General features: G+C 38.1%; 1 protein-coding gene across 4 annotated transcripts in view; it reads left to right on the plus strand.

Annotated features, from left to right (window-relative positions):
• The window catches only part of MBD5 (methyl-CpG binding domain protein 5), a 95247-nt gene that overhangs the window by 71982 nt on the left and 937 nt on the right, over positions 1 to 22328 (plus strand). For 3 of the 4 annotated variants that reach the window (XM_009318953.1, XM_009318954.1, XM_009318955.1), the window contains 5 exons: positions 3560 to 4588; positions 6258 to 6469; positions 8239 to 9447; positions 14385 to 14497; positions 20282 to 20357. In XM_009318953.1, coding sequence (XP_009317228.1) covers positions 3560 to 4588; positions 6258 to 6469; positions 8239 to 9447; positions 14385 to 14497; positions 20282 to 20357 — 2639 coding nt within the window. The remainder of the gene's footprint in view (positions 1 to 3559; positions 4589 to 6257; positions 6470 to 8238; positions 9448 to 14384; positions 14498 to 20281; positions 20358 to 22328) is intronic. The other variant, XM_009318956.1, reaches the window with a different exon arrangement.

Genomic DNA, 22328 nt, shown 5'->3' on the forward strand with positions numbered 1-22328 from the left:
AGTCTGGCTGCTCATCGCCTCCTCAGCTCCCAGACTTCTCAAGTCTGGATTGAAATAAGGACACATTTTCTTCCTCCTACTCAGAATCCATCAAGATTTTTTTTTTCCCCCAGTACCAATTAATTAATTGCCTAGTTAATCTGGAGAAAGGGAAGTGTTGAATGCGCTCTAGACCTCTCAGGTTAGATCTCCAGAAGCGGTGTTTGACGGGGGATAGAAATCAGAGCAGTGTTTGACAAAAACCTAGCAACAATTTTACAAGTTTGAGATTTACTTCACACCAGATACTATTCCGTGTGGTCATTTACCTGAGTGGAATGGAAAATAGGATCATAAATAAATGAGAAACAGACATTAGTCCACTTGAAAATACCAAAATTAGGTTTCATATTCATGAGAGCTCTATGTATAGAATAGTTGCCTCGTGTCTGAATTAAAAATCTATCCGTGTGCTGCTTAACACATTGAATGTGATTTCTACTAGCGAGGGACGCCTTTCTTAGCTACCGAGGAAAAAGCTTGTATATCTGCCTTTCCCTTATTGCAGGAGCAAAGAGTTACCAAAAAAATATTGCCTGAAACGAACCCAGTATATCAGACTATTCCTGCAGGTCAGGCTAAGCTGATGGTAGCCTGCTTTTATCTATATGACAGTAAGATTTTGTGTGGAAGGTCATTTACAAGTGGGAGGAATAGCCATCTGAAGATGTTCGGGTATTACCTGGTCCATCTTAAACTAGATTACAACCAGAGAGGCTAACGTTAAGTGTGTCTCGAAGTGCAGTGACAGAGTTTTGCTTCAATGAGCAATTTTTCAACCAACATTATCTAAGAGGCCTTATGTATTTTTAAGTACGGTAGGCATCCGTCTTGTGTCATTTGAGTGGCACAGCTGATTCTTCCGTTAAAAACATGTAGGAATGACTTTGTAATAGTATTTCTTAAATCTGTGGTTTGGCCTTTGGGACTTTTCCTAATATTTAAATCCTTGGAGTGTCAGTTCTGGATACTGATTTAAACAAAACAACAAAAAAATTTGGAAATTTCCTTTTTTGTGAGCAAACAGGTACCTGATAGTTAATAATGTGTATCGCTGTTGGCTCTGTAACGTACTGATCCATTACAAGCCTGGTGTGAGTGTTTGAAACTGTTATAAGTGGGTGTGTTTTCTCCGGTGAAACAAAAAGAATTTGCTTTTAGCCACGAAGATTGTAAAGATTTTTCTGTTACTTTTCCAAAAATGAAGTTTAAAATATTTCAGAGATTAGTAAAAACAGGAGGATGCACAGTTATATTTTAGTTTAGGTTCTCTGGGATTTGTGTAATTGAATTTGAGTAGCCGGAGTTTACGGTTGTGTGTTAAATAGTAAACATACACATTTAATTTAATTTTATGTTATGCCGCTCATCTGTATGAACTGTGTTTTACTATTGGCTTATTTACAAAAATAGCAAAATACTACGAGGAAAAAAAAGTGCACACACATGAAAAATCTTTTTAACATGTCGTCTCGGTAGGTCATGTACGCCTTGATGTGTAAACACGTGCTTGAGAGACTCTTTCTTTTTTCTGTTATGTTCCATTTTGGAGGCATTGCCAGAGGTGGCTTCCCTCCAGAATTAGGTAACCAGCAGTAGGACAGATGCGTTGGCAGAAAACAAACTTACTTGCTGTAGCTGTGGTTTTCATTCATCTCTACCAATAGGTTTGCTGTTACTGGCTTCATCTTAGTTTTGAATAATTTCTGAGCAACTTGTCCGATAAGCAGCTTTTCATTGACTTCTATTGGGAAGGTGTCTGTAATCTGGAAATCTGTATTTCTGAGCTAGAAAGCCAGGGCGGGCATGGGTGCCAGTTTCTCACGTATATATGAGGCATTTGCCAGGCCTGGGGGTGTCAAGATACAGAGCATTTGCTATTCCTGCCTGATCTAAAATGTTAAACACAAAACCGTAAGTGGAAATCCAATGGGACATATATTTTCAGTGCATGGTTGGGTTTTTGTTCCTCAAGTGCATATCTGGTTTTTTGTTCCAAACTGCTGCCTAGAGAAATGTATTTGTCATGAAACTGCTTTTATTGCTTTGTTAACGTATTTCTAATCACAGCAGAATAGGATATCCTCTGCTTCATGATTACAATTTGTTCTTACTTTATCTTTTGCTAATTTATTATTTAATATCTGTACTGAAATGTGATAATGCTACCTGGGAGAAGAGGGTGTGATCTTTCTTCTCATGAATTCAATACAGTGCCTCATGCACTGTGTTAATTTTGTACCTTTTTGAGTTGTCATCATGTTACAGTGATGAAGAATGGTATTTTAAGTTACCAGATTTGATTTTTAAATTAAAGATTTGATTCTGTTCTTACCACTTAACAGCATAGTTGCACATCCCTTTTCAAATAGTATTTGTTTAGAAAAATGATAATTGATGCTTTCTGATAATCGATACATTCTGATCTCTGTCATGTGAGCTAGATTTGCAGGGCAGTTGAGAATGGAAAACGATTTTATTGCATCAAAAGCATAGTTAAATACACTTATACAGTTCTATATACATGCAGTATATAATTCTAATACATATTTTTAATGTCTGTTCTCCAGTGAATCGCAATGAATAAAGTAGAAAGGCGTAGTTCAAGGCAACTTCACTTGCTTTAATTCTCCTAGTCTCCTCTCATATGTTTTTTGTGTATGACCACTGTCAATTCAAGACTCTGCCTTAAGTGAAAGACAATGAATAATTTATTTTATAGTTCAACTTTGGTAAAGGGGTATAAAGATAGCCAAATAAACTTTATTATTCTCTCACTCCTTCCATGTAACCCCCTCACAGTAAATCTACCCAGCTGGTCTTTCTTTTCATGCCAAGTGATGGATATGACTAGACCACCCCAATTTACTTTTTTTTCTTTATAAATTGCTGGGGGGGTTTGTCTGCTAACCTACCTTGACCGCACTGTATTTTGCTCATTAAATTTTATCATAGGCATCATCATGACATGTAATCATCATCGTTGTATTTTTTCTTCATGAGTCCAAAATAATGCTTGAAATAATAATTCTCCAAAACCCCATTAATGGGATAGAGCTGGAAATAGAAGAGCGTAAGGTTCACATCTACATTTAGATCATGTACTCACACTCGTTCACACATCATTCATGTCTCCCATTGATCCTTCTTCTTAGTAGTTCATTTCATACTGGTCCACGGCTAACTATATTAAGTTATGGTTGCTTTTAGGTTTATGCTAATCAAAATATGTAATGAATTAAATCCTCATGTCCCCACTCAAAGAAATTTAAAGGGAATACACGTGTATAGTTAAATAATTTCTGATGAGATGTGGCACAGCACATAATGTCTGAAGTAGCTGATGGCAGATTCATTCATATTTAAAAAGTACTCAAGTCTGGATGTTCAAAACATTTTTCTTTCCTGTGCATGGATATCAAACATTACTGTTTTGGATTAACCTAGTTACTTTATAACTTCGATGATTGTCTCCCAACAGGCAGTATTCTATTAATAGTTTTGTTCTTTTGCATTGCAGGGGGTTCAGGACCATCATCATCAATAGCCATAGCTGGCACCAGCCAACCTGCCATCACAAAAACAACATCTGTGCTTCAAGATGGTGTTATAGTCACTACTGCAGCTGGAAACCCACTTCAGAGCCAGCTGCCCATTGGGAGCGATTTCCCTTTTGCTGGCCACGAACACTCGCTTCATTTTCCGCAGAACAGCTCTTCAAACAACAATCTTCCACATTCTTTGAATCAAAACCTCCTCAATTCTCTACCTATCTCTTTGCCAGTGAATCAGCAACATCTCCTAAACCAGAATCTATTAAATATACTACAGCCTTCAGCAAGAGAAGGCAAGTCTGAGGTCAACCTCAACCCTTTAGGTTTTCTCAACCCGAATGTAAATGCTGCTTTAGCTTTTCTCTCCAGTGACGTGGATGGGCAGGTATTACAACCTGTTCATTTTCAGCTTCTAGCAACCCTCCTTCAGAACCAAGCCCAAGCAGCTGCCATGCTTCCCCTACCATCTTTCAATCTGACCATCTCAGATTTGTTGCAACAGCAAAATAACCCTTTACCCTCAGTAACACAGATGACAGCCCCACCTGACCATTTGCCAAGCACTCAGTCAGAAAGCAACAGGGTGGAGACCCTTTTAACCAACCCCATGGGCAACCCTATACCAAGCTTTTCAGGCACTGACACTACTTCTAACCCCCTGCTCCTCCCAGCTGTCTCAGGGGCCTCAGCATTAATGGCCTTGAATCCCCAGCTGGTGGGAGGTGTCCTGAACTCTGCATCGGGCAACACCGCTAATCATCCAGAGGTTTCCATAGCCACCTCCTCCCAGGCAACCACTACCACAACCACTACATCATCAGCAGTGGCAGCACTGTCTGTCTCAACCCTGGGTGGTGGGACAGCAGTGGTGTCAATGGCAGAAACATTGCTGAACATATCTAATAATGCTGGGAATACATCTGGTCCAGCTAAACTCAACAATAACTCTGTGGTGCCACAGCTACTTAACCCTCTACTGGGGACAGGTCTGCTTGGTAAGTTCAATTTCTTCACAGATATAAAAGGAAAAAAAAAAAGGAAGAGGGTTGGGGAGGGGGAATTTCGGATTCTAGTTTCTATTTTTAAAGACTCCACTTTATCGTACTTTTTTTTGTAAGGCTTTTGTATGTTACAGCTTGTTTATTTCTATTGAGAAAAACATAACTGTTATTGTAAGAAATTTAAAATACATTCTCATTTAATTCAGTAACATTTAATACTGGTTTTGGAAATTATTTTCTATTCCATTCTTAATTCTGATGCCACCTAGACCTACCTACCTTAAAATTCTGTAAGCGATTGGAGTGGTTTCATTTTTCAAGGAGTAAAAGCACAGGTGTATCTCTGGGATGCAGCGTTTCATTTCAAGTGCATGTGGCATCACAGGGTTAGTACGAGTAGCTGCGCAGTAGATGAAAAATGGCCAAGTGCATTTTTCCAAATGAATCAAAAGCGCCAAAACCGTAAGCACACTCCCCGTAAAGTAATCCATAAAGCACTCGAAGTAGGTCCTTGCACAAGTTCAAAGAGGAAGGTTGCCCTTCGAGCCTTTTATTGTGTATTTATATTTTCTCATTTCTCTGATTTTTTTTTTTTTTTTTTTTTACTTTAGCTTGTAGTTTAGAAACCCAGGGTATCTCACTTGACAAACACCTACATCCCAGAACAAGTGATTAAAAAGCCTTTAAATACAAATTTTTTCTCCTGAGTCTTTTGATGATTTTTAGCAAGAATATGTTATATAGTTAGTACTCCTCTGTTGTTTGGTCTATGTAATCTAATGAATAGACTAGTAGGAGGAATTAAATAGTGGCAAAGAACTGATAAGTATTTTAACTTCATACCTCGTACTTACCTACTAAATGGCTATCGTGAACTCAACCCTACTTTACCTTTTCCATGTAAAATACAACTAACCAATGATGCTGCAAATGGCAATTTTAAGAAAAACATGAGCTTTTAATTAAAAAAAACAAAACAAGAAAACACCCTAGGAAATTGATACATTTTTAAGCTTTTCATAAAGTCAGGTTCAACAGCGTATTTATTTTACTAGAACTATAATTTTCATGTACAGTGAGATTTTCATGTAAAACAAAATGTAAATACAGTTGTTTCTCTAGAGTGTAAAAAAAAAAGTTGTTCAGAGTGTTGGCTGACATGTCTGTGAGCCAAAAAGCCTTTGCTCATTTGCAGTTAGCTCATGTTATTTTGTCATAGTTAATGAAAAGCTAGTTTTGTTGGGGTTTTTAAATTATTTTCTCTTTCTCTCTCTCTCTCCTCCTCCTCCCCCTCACCACCCCAGTACTGTTTGAAGCAGTCACTCTTTGGAAACTAAGAGTAAGATTCCAAGATGCTGAATATGATAGAAGCTCATTCTGCCATACTTGGCTGTGTACCGTTCCAAAGGCAAAGACAGTCATGTCAGAAACCTTTAGAAAGAGTCCACATAGATGTGACATGCAAAAGAAGGAATACTGAAGAAATAAAGGAAAAAAGAGTAGGAGACACATGCCTTGAGGACCATTCCATAGACGATTGAAAGGGAAAAGTGTTGTTTTACAGAGGCATTTGCTTAGCAGTCAGTTAAAATTTGAGTCAAGGAAATTCCTCCTGACTGTTGAAAACTATACTGACTTATGTTTCCCTGTGTTTGAATTACAGGTGACATGTCATCTATAAACACTACTTTGAATAACCATCAGCTGAGTCATCTCCAGTCGCTATTAAACAACAATCAGATGTTTCCTTCAAATCAGCAGCAACAGCACCTTCTCCAGGGGTATCAGAACATGCAGGGCTTTCAAGGCCAGCCCCCAATTCCTGGCCCAGCTAACAACCCAAACCCCATGGCGTGTCTGTTCCAGAATTTCCAGGTAGAAAGCAAAATGAAATCAATATTCAAACAAATGTGCAGCTCTCAGTAGGTAAAATTACATCCTCCATAGTTTGATTTTTTTTTTGCTGAGTGATTAAGACAATATGGTATATACAATTGCTTGCCTCTTTCAGTAGTTCTTGGATTTTGCAAATCAGTAACATTTCTTCCTGAAATTGTATACTTTCTTCCTTAGAAATTGGGTATAGTTTCTTTGGAAAGAGTTATGCTGCATGTATTGAAAAAAATGTGCTGTGTATGTTCTGACAATTACTATATGTTTTTAGCAAAACTATTTTCCATTCCGCAGAAATGATCATAAATTCCCATTTAGACCACGCTAACAATTCAGTGGTGAGACATAAATATTGATACCACTTTGCAGTAATTAGAAACTTAGTAAATGATTATAGGTGACCATGTGTACCAGTCCTCTTACATTCCCACTGAAATTGAATGGAAGAGCTAGCTGTGCTGTGGATTGTATAGCTGAAGAAAACGGGCATTAGAATGAACGTTACAATGACAAACTGCAAAAATGATAACTCCCTGCTCTCCACCTAAATAGACAATTCTTCATAATGCAAGTTGAACTATCAAACTAACATACTGACAGGAAGCATAGCAACCAAAATAGGTAATAAAACCAGAGTTAAAATACGTATTTATTATTCAGTATTGCCATGGTTGCTGCAGAACTCAAGACGTGAAGACAGAAGCATGCAGATAGTGCCAGAAAGTGCTTTTACCCTTTTAAGAAGGAAAAAGAAGACGTGTCATTTTCTCTGTGTAGATGTTTCACTGCTATTGCAAAGTCACAGTCCTCTAGCTGCCTATTGCCTCTCTTTGTTTTTGTATGAATTTTGGTAGCTTTATCTCAGTATTTTTTGCTTCAGATTCTCAGTTATATAAATAGTAATGGTAAGTATTTAAAGGAGCTTTTGGAAATATTTCACCCTTGTTTTTTACAGTTTTTTGTAACAGCACTATTACTGACATCGTCTTCACTGCCTACGTATGTGACAAGAAACACAAAAAGCCCAGTTACTTTAATCTGAAGGTTACAGTTTACTGTGGCAGCGCCTGACATTACAGCTGCAATGCAAAGGGATGCAGGCATGGTTTACAAGGGACTGAAGTAAAAAGAGATCCCACGAGAGAAGCACATAACCGAAAGGGAAAAAATAGACATGTTAGCCAATTCCAAAAGGACAGTGGTGGCCTGCGTTCCAGAAATTGAATGAGGAGCATACAAGGAGCCCAGAAGAACAGTTGGTAGGGAGGAAAGAAGCAAAATTAGGGTCTGGGAAGGAATGAAAGAGAATAGTTGAGAACAGATTTCTGTTCCATATTTCTGTTCCGCTGAACTTGGTGGAGTTGTTTAGGACTTGAGAGAAAAAAGGAGGGTGCTGCACTTCAATCAGAAGAGGAAATCCCTGAAAAGACTTTGGAAGAGATGATAATGTAGTCTCAGCAGTGCATGGTGGGTTGTATAATTTCATGCAAGGCGTCTGTTTTGATCCACGAGGGAAAGTCTAAGAGCCAGTGGTTTGTTTTCCTCCAAATTATGCTTTTTTTGATTTCTGTCTAGCTTGTTCAGCATTAAACCTTGTAACTGATGTGTAACCAAACTAAAATTATGTACTGTAACAAATAGTCACCCTGGCCACCATCCTGATTTTTGTATTAAAATGAGACAAAGTTTGTCTATTGAAATGGAACTTTAGGCAGAATAGCAATTTCCATCTTTTTCTCTACCTTTTCCAGGTGAGAATGCAGGAAGATGCTGCTGTCCTAAACAAAAGAATGATCACTCAAATGGGAATGGCGCCAGTTCCTGAGAGCTCCAGCACTATGCTTCCTCCTTTCCAAGAAACATCTTGTGATTTGCAGCAAAGAACTGAACCACCTCTTGGACAACAGGCAAAGGATAACCTCAATGTCGCTGCTCAGGGTGATACATCGGTGGACGCTATCTACAAAGCAGTTGTAGATGCTGCAAGCAAAGGAATGCAAGTAGTAATCACCACTGCCGTTAGCAGTACAACACAGATGAGTCCCATTCCAGCTTTGAGTGCCATGAGTGCCTTCACAGCCTCAATTGGTGACCCATTAAATCTTTCTAGTGCTGTCAGTGCAGTAATCCATGGAAGAAACATTGCCGTTTCTGATCATGAAGGTAGGATAAGGAACACTAGAGGAACACGAATATTGAAGAATTCAGAGCACAGTAAAAATTCAAGTGAAGGGGATGGGTATGAATATTACAAATCAACAAGTTGTAACACACCCAAAAAACAGTGGGAAGGGGAGCAAAGTCCTGTCAGTGAGATAAATAGATGGAAATGTGATGAGTTTCTAGACCACTCTACCCATATCCATAGTAGTCCTTGTCACGAAAGGCCCAATAACATCTCCACACTGCCATTATTACAAGGCGAGCAGCATCAGATACTGTTATCACAGCGAAACTGTCAAAGTGATAAAATGTTGGAGGAGAATTTCAGGTATAACAATTACAAAAGAACTATGATGAGTTTTAAGGAAAGACTGGAGAACACTGTGGAACGATGTGCACACATAAACGGAAATAGGCCTCAGCAGAACAGAGGATTTGGGGAGTTGCTGAACACTTCTAAACAAGACCTGATTCTGGAAGAGCAATCTCCAAGTTCCTCAAATAGCTTGGAAAGTTCGTTAGTTAAAGACTATATCCATTACAATGGAGATTTTAATGCCAAAAGCATTAATGGGTGTGTGCCTAGCCCTTCAGATGCTAAAAGCATCAGTAGTGAAGATGACCTAAGGAACCCAGACTCCCCTTCTTCAAATGAGCTGATACATTACAGGCCGAGGACGTTTAATGTTGGCGACTTGGTCTGGGGCCAAATCAAAGGACTGACTTCATGGCCTGGGAAACTAGTAAGAGAAGAAGAAGTTCACAATTCATGTCAACAAAACGCTGAGGAGGGGAAGGTATATTTATATATATATGCACATATCTATCTATCTACACATGTACCTATGCCCATACAAATGTTTATCAAAACTATCTCGGTCCATTCTTTATTTTCCTCTTTGTCTTTTACTTTAGTAGTACAAATTGCTTTTTTTCAGAACTATAGCTTGCAGAACTGAATTTTTCCCATAGTTATCTAAGGAGAAACTTCTACCAATGCCATGAAACAGATTACATTTTGGCCTGATTATGCTTTACTAACTAATTTGTGCACAAAAGACTTGCTACATAAAAAACGTTGTTAACAAAAAATTGTTTAACTTACATTGTGTATTTAGTTGAACTTCTGGCTGTGTCCAAAGAAACCGATATGGAGATATCTAAAAGTGTTGAAAACTGCAAAAAGGAAAACTGATCTTAGCCGATTGAGGAGTCTGTAATAAGTAAAAGCTTGCTGATTCACACATACACTCTTTAAGAGGAAATGCATGCGCATTTTCACCTTGAAAGGAGGTTTTGACCATCTTTTAATAGCGAGGAAAGCATTCCAATTTGCTCTTTCATACTAAAATCCTTTTTTTTTTGTCGACAAATCATATGGTTGTTGGGGAATATACAGAAAATACAGTTATCAAGGAGTTATTCGTTATTTTATTATGATAAATATTTCAAATTCTGGTCTCCACTACTTGTATAACATTATATTTTTGTAGTTCTTGTAAAATATTTCACATCTTCCGTATATAAATATTTTTAAGTGCCATTTTATAAAACGCAAATTTTAAAAATATGTGAGCAGAAAGGAAAGATCTAATGAAATAACATTTTACCTCTGACACAAAGAAATCAAACCACTTAAAAATTATGTCTTTTTTTCCCTATATACCTGCCTAGTACATTGCACAACAACAGTCATAAGGACGTAAGAACGGTGATAGTGGGTTGGACCAAAGTATTCCTTTCCCCAAAATTTGGCCAGCAGCAGATATCGGGAGGAGAGAGAGTAGGAGAACATGTTGAGGAATGCTTCTTCACCAACAACCTCTGACTCCCACCAGTGCATAGCTCAGGAACTTCGTGAGCTAAAACTGGTGTATCTGTGGTGTAACCACTGCTGGTCTTACTGCAGTTGGTAATCGTAGAGTTATCTGAGGTTGATGTGCAAATGTAATTTCCCCAAACAGTCCAAAAGGTCTTTGATGAATTGGTGCTATAAATAACTGGGGCGATGTTTGGCCAGAATGGTTTCAACCCTAGCTCAAGAGAACTTCAGTCTCTCTTTACAGGTGCCTTCTCTGTTGATCTCCTTAGCCACAGAGGTTTCAAAGGGCTCCCGTCCGAGTATGCTGAACGAAAGTATTTACTTTATAGAGAAATCAACGTGCTTTCGTAACAATTATTTGAATGCTTAAGAGCTCATTCCTTATAAAGGTTAGATCCCCAAGTTACAAGTCAGTTTATAAAGTATAGGCAAATGAGACAGACGGCAAACTAAAAGATTAAGCAAAACTGGAAAAATTAGGTGTACAATACCACTGTCCCATATGAATTACGAATACAGGAATTACACTGCACATATGTTCTGAGTATGTATTTATGTATTAACTTCACAAAAATGTGTATCCGTATCTATATGACTGGTTTGATATATTTGAAGAGCTTATTTTTTATAACTTTTGTAAAGAGGTGAAATTTTTTTTGAACACATGTTCAAACACTCCTGTAACATGTTGTACAGCTACATTCTTCAGTTGTTTGGGCAGCCTGGTCTGAAGGAAAGGAAAAAAAAAAAAACCCCAAACAAATAAAACCCCACACCAAACCAAAAAAGAAAAAACCCTTGAAAACCAAAAAGAAATAACCTTGAAAATCAAATGGTCTTCAGAAAGTCCTGAAAGGTTACAATTCATGGCGAGAGTCACTAGCAGCTGTTCCAAAAATTGTATTTTCTGCAGAGCTTTCTTAAAACATCTTTTAAAGTATTTGTGTAATCAAATGTTAACCTCCTGTATATTGTAACATTAGTTTTGCTGTGCTGTTGGGATTTCATGGTATTTTGTATATTCTCTGTTCTTTATATCATACATAATTTGATTTTTGTTTCCATTTAAAAGACTTTGGGTATTAAATGTAATAATGCTTCTGTTTGAAGAGCTGCTAGAATGGTGTTTCCCGAACAGGAGAAGGGAGGAATATTGCACCTTTGTTTTCTAATGAACGCTTGCTTTTTGGCTATTGGAAAATTAAAGAGGAACCCAAGGGAAGTGCAGCAGTAGCGGCAGAAATTTCTGAAAAGGAAAGAAGCGAGCCTGAAGCTACATGCATCCTAAAACGGAGGATGTGTATTTCATTAAGTAATTAGTTTGATTATTATCCAAATCAAATCACCTCAACAGGAACAAGGCTTTGAGAGCAACAATGTGAAAGTCAAAGGGTTTGTGTGAGCAGTGGTTGCCTGTTGTTAGTGCATTTCATAGTGTTTTTACGGGGCGAGTATTGTTCTCAATAGGACTTTCCATCAGTTAAACTAGGTTTTTTAAACGGAGCTTTTATAGTTCTACAGATAATAATAGGTGTGATTTATCAGTGTCCTGAAAATCCCATTTGTATGTATTATTTAGTGTTGTAATGGCTTATTGTAAATGAAGGCATATGATATTATTAATTCAAATATATCTGTTATAGTTGCTTCCAATACCATGTTATGGTAGCAATTTGATACTACTTCTTCAAAAAAGTGCTAGCAGGTTTTTTACTGTTCTACCATCACAAACTTCCAATAATGAAGCTATTGATTTCTTTTCATTACTTAAGTCCCTTGTGACCCAAACGTGATATTAGCTCTTCATAAAAATATTTACCATTGAACTTTCTTATATATCTAATGGCAGACATACGCAACCCTTTGCAGAGTTTGTTCCTTGTATATACATGTATATCATGGATATGGATAATGCACAATTTAGCATTCATGACAACTCTGTCACGTAGTGAAGTGTCCAAGGTAAAGGATCAAGATGATTATGTTATTGCCCTTTAATTCTGCTCAGTTTGAAAAACAGAAGTTTCTTCTTCAGCTGTTTTTCAAGCATTCTACAAAATGAAGGCTTGAGCTGTAGTGCATTGCAGAGAGAGTAGCATTGCCTCCGATAGTACCGTTTCGATGGGAGGAGATGTAACGTATAAGCTTCTGAAGCCGGTTTGCTCATTCTGCCAGTGTTGCGTGCCTTTTCTTCTCATGTTTATCCTTAGAAAAGCCCCACAGGTTTTAAATAGAGAGTATTTCTTATGTATGCATTTGTAGTTTTCCAAAGTCTGATTAGGAGAGGAATTATTTGAAGTATTTGCAGTCTTACGTTAAAAGTAAGCACAATTTTAAGGGAAAAATGCCACAATCTGTGGCATGATTGAATCTATTTCATGAAGACAGAAATCTTGCCTCCCCATGTGCAGATTTCACCAATAATAACTCTTGCCAGTAAGTTCCTGAAACGGCAGTATTCCCCAATTTCATTATCAGATGCGTAAGTTCAAGATGTGAAATTTGGTCTAAACATATATTAAATTGGGCCTTATTTCTAGAGATTTTGACAACTTGCTCACGCATTAACTTCACATTTTCACGTCTAAAATTCAGTTTCATTGTGAAAATAAATTATTTAGTAATTGAAAGGCTGGGTTTAGAGGGAATTTAGATTTAAATTTATTTTTCAGATTGTATATAGGCATGCTTAATAGATTTGTATTTATAGAATTAGTTTTCCTTGTGTCAGAATACAAGCTGTACTTTTTAATCAAACAAATGCTATGTAAGGTTCCTGTTAAGTTATGCAAAGATTAAAAAATAAGTCAAGCAAAATGTGGCAATACTGACAAAGAAAAAGGAATTTATCCTTTCATTTTCTTTAAATTGATGTGTTTAAATACCTTTTTTGTTTTTTACAAGCAGAAATGACTGAGCCAAATCAAAATAATACGGGAGTTAATTGGACTAATGTTTTGAGAATGCAAATGATAAATCATACAGATGATATAAATAATTTTCTTTCATTTTTGTATTGTTTATGCTATCACTAACTGGTACCTACCCAGTGGTGCCAGTGATTATATGCAGCGGTTTAGACACAGATTGCTTAAAAGGTTATAATTCTGGTTGAGTTCAAGAGAACGTAAATTTCCAGTTAAAGTACTTTCAATACCAGTTCAGCAACCCTGTTGCGCACGTGCTCAAATTCATTCCTGACCCGGCAGATCGCTGAAGTATGTGCTTAAGGAAAAAAATTTAAAAAGACCTTTCTCAGGACCAATAAATTAGCTGGCTAAAGCGAGCTCTATTTACAATTCATAGGTTCATAATGCATAAATAAAGCTTGTGACCCTGCCCGCCCCCCTTTTAAGGCCTTAAGCCTTTTAACTTAAGCACGTACTGTGGCTCTTCTGAAATAGGAGTGAATTTGGCCATGCCGTTAGCAGCATTGTTGAACTGGGGCCTTAAATGCTTTCTCCAGAAATTTGAGGTGATGTGAAACGCTTTTGTGTTGACGGCATCTGTAAAAATTGTATCATGTGTACTGGACAACTTGGTATTTTAATGCGTTCCAGGTGGTCTCAAAGGTGTAAAATACATTTGTAAAATGTGAGTACAGAATATGAGACTTTAACAGCAGTGTTCATATTAATAATATAAAGACAAAGAAGGTTTTACAAATATTATTTTCCTTCTTAGTTTTGTTGTCTTAAGTGTCGTGGTTTTGTTTTTTTGTATTTCTATTGCTAGTGGTGTGGACATCTAGAGCAATTATAATATATACATATATGTGTGAGGGGATGTATATAGCCGTACATTAATTTATTCTTTGCTGGGAAGGTTAGTGTCTTATGGATGCAGTGAAAATTAGGCTCCATAATAATGCATGTCTAGCAGTAAAGTAAAAGCAGTGTTTAATAATTGCAGGTCTGGGTAATGTGGTTTGGTGTTCATACCTTCACTCAGGTGGAGCCAGAGAAGTTGAAGACACTAACAGAAGGTCTAGAAGCTTACAACCGAGCCAGAAAAAGGAACAGAAAGTAAGTAAATGCCCATTATTTACTAGCGAAATGGAATAATTAAATTATTTTCCTTCCTAAGACTCTCATTTTGGGGAGCTTAGCAGATCAGCCAAACTGAAGAGTTAATTTTCTGAATTCCTTGTGTTGGTTATGATAATCATTCGAGATCTTTGCTATCTGCATTTTTATTGCATCTTCTGATATTTACAGTAGCCTTTGTAAAATGTCAGCCTACTTGTTTGAGCTTTCATGTGTAGGATTTCTAATTTACAGCAAAAAAGTTATTACATCAAAACTATTCTGACCAAATACGCTTTTTAACAAGATCTGCCCTTCTTATCTCTTCCCTCTCCCTCTGGCAGCCGCTGCTGCAGGCAGAGCACAGGTTTATTCAGATAAATTCAGTTTATTTCCCATTGCTGAGAAGCATTTCAGAATTTGTGAAGTCTGGCTGTATTTAACCAGACAAGGGGCTCAGTGCAGAGCTTTGTGTCAGACATGTATGAACTGTTAGGTTTTATTTTGCCTTTTAGCCTTTATTTACAAATATGCAAGGATAGAAAGACCGTGAAACAGTATTAGGATACGAAGCAGCAGCGTAGACAAAAAGAGGCAAATGGTTGACTTCAGGAGAAAAAAAAAAAATCTGGACAGCTATAAAAGGATAGACAAATAGAAATTGTACTATCAATGGATTTGTTCTAGGTTGCTGTTGCTTATTTACTGTTGCAGTGAAAATATATTACTTTGAATCTGTGTGAGAATTTAAAGTCAGCTGGCGATACTTGCCTTTAGCACAATAAACATAGGCTTAAAGGAATTAAATAATTATTTGTCTTCAACTCCTTTTAAGGTGTAAGCTTTTCTTCTATTTATATGTCATGCGGCGCTTAAGAGAAACATTTTTTATGCCAGTGAGACAATGTTGGTGGTTGTTTTTTCCAAGATCATCCTCAAAATATCTTACTGGAGTTTAAGGGTGTGTGGTGAGAACATAGAAGGGCTTTTGGCAACTCCCCAGTTATTTGCTCATGTCCCTGAAGCGAAATACGTGACTCAAGTAAGGTGACACCGGGAGCAAATTTAAAGAGGTGTTAAAGTTGAAGTAAACAGTACAATTTAAGAAAAACTCCCATCTTCTGATTTGCATTTGTATATTTAGCAGACCGCAGGGATTGTCTGCAATTCCACTGAATCCAGTGGCCTTTTTTTGTGGCATGTCTGGTTCTGCCCCATTGCTTGCCCATAAGGAAAGACGAGGTTATCAAATATCCCAGCCAGTCTGGGGCACCTGGTTGCCCCTTTCGTAGGGTTGCTTTACAGCCCTTGCAGTCGTTTTCTCCATATTTCCACTTGCACTTATTTCATGGTTCAGATCTTTCGGTATTTCTTCATGGACGCTTCCTCTTTTTCCTATGTACTGTTGTAAATTTATCTGAAAAAGTTATTAGTCTCCTTATGGTCATCTTTCTGGTATGTGTCTCTGTAGTATCTTGTTACACACAGGTCCAGATTCTTTAAAACATTTAGCATTAGATATAATTGCTACATGTGGAATACTCCTACTTCTGCTTCCTATCTGTATAAGTACTCGGCACTTACGCATATCATGTACTGGCATCGAGTTGAACACTTCCATAGTAAAGAAGACATAGGTAAAGAAACCCAGGATAAATTTACGTTGAGAGAGCATGGACTAGCATCACATAGGTCCAGTGTGTTTAGCAGAGCGGGGTTAGCATCCAGGTCCTCAAAATGGCATTCGGGTACCTTGACTCCATAAATTATTCTTCGTGTTCCTACAGTTCTTGTCTCAGCCCTAGTATATTTTCCAATTTTTTTCCTTCGCTGCACAGTCTTGACTCAATCTCCAGTAATATATAGATATTATATGTTAAATATAAAATTATTGAAACTACATTAAAGATGAAAAATGTCTGCAAAGCTAAAAACTGTATTATAATAGGATGTAATAGGATGCAATTCAAGTTGCACCTTAAATACAGTATTTGTGAATTGTAAATCTTAATCCAACTTTACGTATTAATTTTTAAAATTGAAATGTTTTGTGTATTCAGTTTCTTAGGTTTCTAAACAAGACACCAGAAGAAAGTGTCATTGTAGCACATTTCATCAGCGTAGTCCGATGTGTTAGCTCTGTTGCACGGAGCTTTGTAACTTCAACTAATAGTATGATCTAAAGCATTTTCTGTAGCAAAAAAGTGGTTTGCTTGGGGATATCTCAGAGGCGTGGTGTGACTCCTAAACCATCGTATTTATTCTGGGCCTTGCAGGACGATGCACTCTAGTACAAACTGCTGAGCCATCCTGACCTTTCTCAGTTCCATCTCATCTCAGCCGTTACGTTCTTATTTGAGCCATGTCCCTTCTTGCTTCCAGGTCATGACGTAGCAGCTTCCTCACCTATCTCTATCCGGTTGTAGTCTCCAGAAGACTATCTGATGGAGGCCCAGTCTTCCTTTATCAAAGCCTTGTCTGACCCAATCTTTGTTCTTCCCAAGCTTCGCAGTTATCTGTATTCCTCTGTTCACGAGCGTTCTCTTGTCCCACTGCATGTAAAGCATCTTCTAAGGGTCATCACCCAATACCAGTGTCTCCTTCTCCTGTAGTTTCCTGTTCCTCTGTGTTATATTTCCCACACCAGGCTTCTCTTTTGTCAGGAATGTGCCATTTACCATCCCTACCATTACCATCTCGACCATCCATGCTAAGTTATTTCGAAATGAAGCTTGAGCGGTGGCTTCTTAGAGTTGAACAATTACGTCTCTGACGTCCCTCCTATTAGACATGTGCCGTGTTCAAAGTCAAACAGGACTCCAGTAAGGGAAGAATTAATCCATCTCTTCCACCACCTTTCCAACTTCCAGCTCCAATCAGTCACCACCCTGACACAGTCTAAGTCTCTCTGTCTTCTCTAGGAGTGAGTCTAGTAGCGGCTTGCCCCATACTCTTAGAGTCAAGCAAGGTGGGTGCACTCAGACGTCCCTATTATCGCTGCAGGAGCTACCCAGAGGCAGCAATTGCAGGTGAAGTCTGGAAAATGTCCACTGTGGGAGGGAACTTCAACTCAAAACATGCTTAGACTTCATTTTGATGATACAATTTGGAAAAATTTTAATGGGCCGTAGTAGGGAGGAGGAGGATTAAAAAAACCGCTTCTGACAAAAAGGTTATCCTCCCTTCCCGAGAGAAGGAATTTAAATTCTTCTCCAAAGCTGTTGGCCATGAGAGGTTTTCTAAGAGATGATGTGCTGCTTTTTAATGAGAGAAACAAATTGTTGCTAGAGTCTTCTAAATGCAGTTTGACAAAAATTGGGATATTTACAGGATGGTTTGGATCACTGGAGACCTGACGCATACGTTTATCTGATGTCAAATTCCCAGGTGTTTAGCTGCAGTGTTTTGTCTGCAGTAAATGGATATTTCAGTGGTGGGCACTTCTGAAACTTTGATTTGCTCAAGCGCAGATCATCATCTTCATAGTAAAATGAGTGGAGCAACAGTGTCTTAAGACTACAATTCAAATTATCATTTGTATTTTAAATACTTTCGAATGGCTGTTTTGACTAATAGCAATTAGTCAAATTGCTATTAGATAGCATAATAAGGGTGGGTTGCTGATCAAGTTTAATGTTGATTAAATAACTACATCACATATAGGTAACTTGGCATCTGAAATCTGCTTCTAAATGACATGGAAGTCAGCAATATTATCAGTTATTAATATAGCTGCATTATAAACAGAGTCATATTACCTTTCTAGGAAGTTGTGCTGCCACTAAACAATATTCTGTTCGTCATTTGTAATATCTACGGGTGCCTTCACGCGTCCAAGTTGCATAGCTTAAACTTGGTTTTGCAAGCGGTCTAGCTCAAGCAGTTCCAAAACCCAGGTGGACATGTCAGGCCTTGTACGAGAATCTTTATTTCAGTTTATCTTATAATTTCTCCGGTTGATTTAAACTACAACAGGATACATAATTTTAAAGTTGCACAAAACTCTTTTAGCACTGTTTTAACTAATTCATTCAAAGCCTTAGTTAAACTTGTGTGACTTTGTAAGTGAGTGGATGAAGTCCTATTATACTTCACTTGTGCGCAATCAGGTGAGTAAGGCTTCTAGCTCTCTTCGGTTTTTGTGCAATTCATGCCCTGGTATCGCTCGGATGACTAATGCAAAATGGTGTTAGGGAATATCTTATTTGAATAATGAGTAACAGACCCTCTGGTCTCCTGTCTTCGATCTCCCAGCTGTACTGATGGTTATGAAAATCGTTTTGCTGAACTAGGGGGATGGAATTACTGTAGAACAAAGCTGGTTGAATAGTTTGTCTGTGCTACTTCCTTGTCAGTCTTGCCAATGCTTTTAGTTGCTATCAATCTTTTAAGTCCCAGGGAAGAATGTCCCAGCTGACATGATGATCTTTCTTTTTTAAAAGGGAAGGGTTTCTTAGAAAGCGTCTCTTGTGAAGGACAGTCCTAGTGACCCAACCATCCATGCGAGCTTGGGGCGAGCTGTTCTCTTACCTGTCTCTGCCGTTATCGTCCCTCACGATGCAGATGGCTTTCTTCCTCCTCCCCTCGTTTCTGCATCTCCAAAGCAGGGATAACAGTACTTTCTTACTCTTATTCCTGAGAATATTGTGATGGATGCCCATAACGCTGCCTCTCATCTCCAGGATGATCTCTCTCTCATCTCATATTCAGCCATTTGTCTTCATGTTCATCACTCTTCTAAATGTACCTATTCAGTTAAAGTCATGAATGAACCAGCCCGTCTACCTGTATATAAATATGCACCTGCTTTTAAGCACAGATCCTCACCGAGCTGTCGACAAACGGTAGTAACTTGCTCAAGTTTGCTAGCTTGAAGCTCTGAGGTGTGAACACGGAGCCACAGAAGTATGACCTGTCATGCAGAGCACAGTGTTCAAGTGGGAAACTTCTTTAAAAAAAGAAATATACACAGATCAAAAATGTCGCTGTAAAATCAGATGCGTATGGAGCTGCCCGATGACTTGGGGTAACTTCTGATTTGGAAGAAGAAAGTCTTCACCCTGCCTTTACCGTAGCCCTTGGTGTGCTGTCATTCCGGGGTAAAACTAGCAGCGTTTTAGCGGACTAATACAACTTATTTTCCTCTGGCTCTTTTAAAGTTGGAAGGGATATTTAACTTCGAGCTTTGTGCTTTGGGCAAGAGGAAAATTGGGCAGCTCATGCACTGATTTTTCAAGAAGACGGCAGTGCACGTTATTTAGTCCTTCACAAAAGTATTGCTGAAATGTATCCGCATCTACAAGGTAAATGCAGCACGCTACATGGAGTGGGAAGCAGGCAGAGGCGAGCTGGCACTAGAGGCTTAACACTTGAAGTCTTTAGGAGAGGCCAGAGTAGCTGGAGTACTCCCCTTCTGCTCCTGATCAAAACCCTTGAGAGTCTGGCCCTTTGCTAATGATTTGAAAAAAAGATTGCACAAAATGCTGTGTTACCGTGAAGTACCTTTGCGTTTTATTCATGGAGGTAAACTGTCTTGTGGATATTGTAACTAACCGTACAACTCGCTGAAGCGCTGGCTTTAATTGTTCTGCTGTAATTATAACGCAAGCCTTTAACTTGCATAATATTGTATATAGGCCTGACCTTGCTGTTTGTGCTATAACAACCTGGGAGGCTCTACAGCTAGTAGAATATATGCAATGAGTTAATGTGTTTATTATGAATTTCTTAAAAGCTTTTATCTGCTACTAAGAATTACTGATGGCATTATTTTTTTCTTCCTAGAAGTGGAAAGCTAAATAACCATTTAGAAGCTGCTATACACGAGGCCATGAGTGAACTAGACAAAATGTCTGGGAATGTAAGTTTCTTTTCACGTTAGCAATAATCTTCTCCTTTTTCTATGTTTCTGCACGTGTGTCAGTTAAAGACTGGGAGTGTTGCTTTGGGTTGCTTTCTAACATAAATTTTGTTTCTATTTTCTTCAATAATGTGGAATTTTCTGTATTTCTCCGGTGTTAAAAAACATTTGCAAGTGCTTAATCATTCCGAAAAATGGGAAAAGATGCAGAACTTTAGTTACGTTGCCGATTATATTATTTTTTACAAAGGTAGATTCCTGGACGTACTTTTACTCATCCAGCCTGATAATATTTGGATCAGTTCCAGCCCTGCTCGTATTCCGTGCATTTTCTCTGACTAGTGACACAAGATCAGGCTCGTTTGTTTTTCAGTTTGAGTAGCAAGATAGTGAAACCACATTTAAAAGCATCGTTCTTTTGAACGTAAAACTCTCTGAGTAAAGCTTTCCTTATGTGAAATGAAAGATACTGTCATGAAAGGTAAGAGTATTCCTAATATCAAATCTAACAGTGCTCTTTCTAAAATATTTACGCTGTTAATTATGTAAGCCCAGTATCTTTCCAATTTAAAATTTGGTTTATATAATGTACTCATCTTCATACTTAGAACATGTCTGTAACTTCATTGAAGCACACTTAGAAATGCAGAAGAGTGTATCACAGCACGTCTAACCTCTCATACCTTGTCATTGGTAGTTAGTCAAGTAATTAATTATAAAACGTTTGAATACATAAAAAAGTCCTTTTCCTGATAGTCGATGCTCAGTACTGAAGGTGCTTGTTCACGTGCATATTTAGAAGTAGTAAAACTTCAGGGGAGCTACTGGAGTACCTAAAAGGAAACGTATACAGACCTGCAGACTTAGAGCTGGTTTCAGAACCACCAAGAAACTTTTAAGTCAGTCATTCCGTAGCTTTTAATGGCTGCTGTAAGTAATAACAAAATCAAATCTTCTGTTTAAACTTGTGAATTTTACAAAATGAGATTGAGTTTTGATTTAAAACGACGTGTGTTTTCCTGTTGTCTTTGGAAGGAAAAGGAAAGCGGGATCTGATTGTCGGTCTGTTACAAATAAATATGGGAGATGCGTCTGGCACATGCATCTTCTGTGTCGGTTACACCACCACTTAAATGTTTGCACTGGGCCATTGCTGGTACCTTTTTTTCATTTATAAATCCAGTAGTGCTAAAAACTGTACGCTATGTGCATTTAACTATGATACAAACTGGCTCAGGGGAAACTGCTGTAACTGGACTTGCTGATCTGGTCGTTTCGGAATGCAGACAAGCCGATCTACCAGCCTGCATGTCATTACATAGTCTTGATTTGTATTTTAATTATCTGGTCACAAAATTTGTGATCGGGATTTATTTCCGTGAAGGTTGTGATTCCTAGCACTCACAGGGCACCAACGGTTCTCTCTTTAGTGACTTGCATTTTTTTCAGCTGCTACTGTTCAGACATCAGTTACATTTTAAATGAAAAGCATGTGCAAACAAGATAATTAGCTCAAAGAATTATCTCTACTGGTAAGAGCCAGTAAATACGTAGTAAATGTTAGCGGTCTGAAGGAATTCAGGAAGGACCCAGGGAAATAATTTAGCACGTTGCTGAAGGATTTGTTACTGTTGCCTGACTGCTCTTTGGAAGCTGCAGACTCCTCTTCCCAGAACAGCAGCTTGCTTCCACCGACAGATGGTGGTGGTATTCCACGCCAGACACCAGCGCCTTCCTCTACCTCTCTTCTTCCAATTAGGTTGTGTTTTTTACTGAGCAGTCAGTGATGAAAAACTGTTTCACGCTCAAATTAATCTACCATTTAGCTCGAAATTGAATATTTCCTTTTAAAAATTAAATGAAGGCAGAGTTGGCTAAATGTAGCTTGTTCCTTAATAATGCTACCGCAGACCTGAATTTGACTTCTCTGATTTTTCCCTGTTAGCAATATTTTCTCACCACCTACTTCCT

Source organism: Pygoscelis adeliae, unplaced genomic scaffold (assembly GCF_000699105.1).
Source record: "Pygoscelis adeliae isolate BGI_AS28 unplaced genomic scaffold, ASM69910v1 Scaffold222, whole genome shotgun sequence".
Taxonomy (NCBI): Eukaryota; Metazoa; Chordata; class Aves; order Sphenisciformes; family Spheniscidae; genus Pygoscelis; species Pygoscelis adeliae.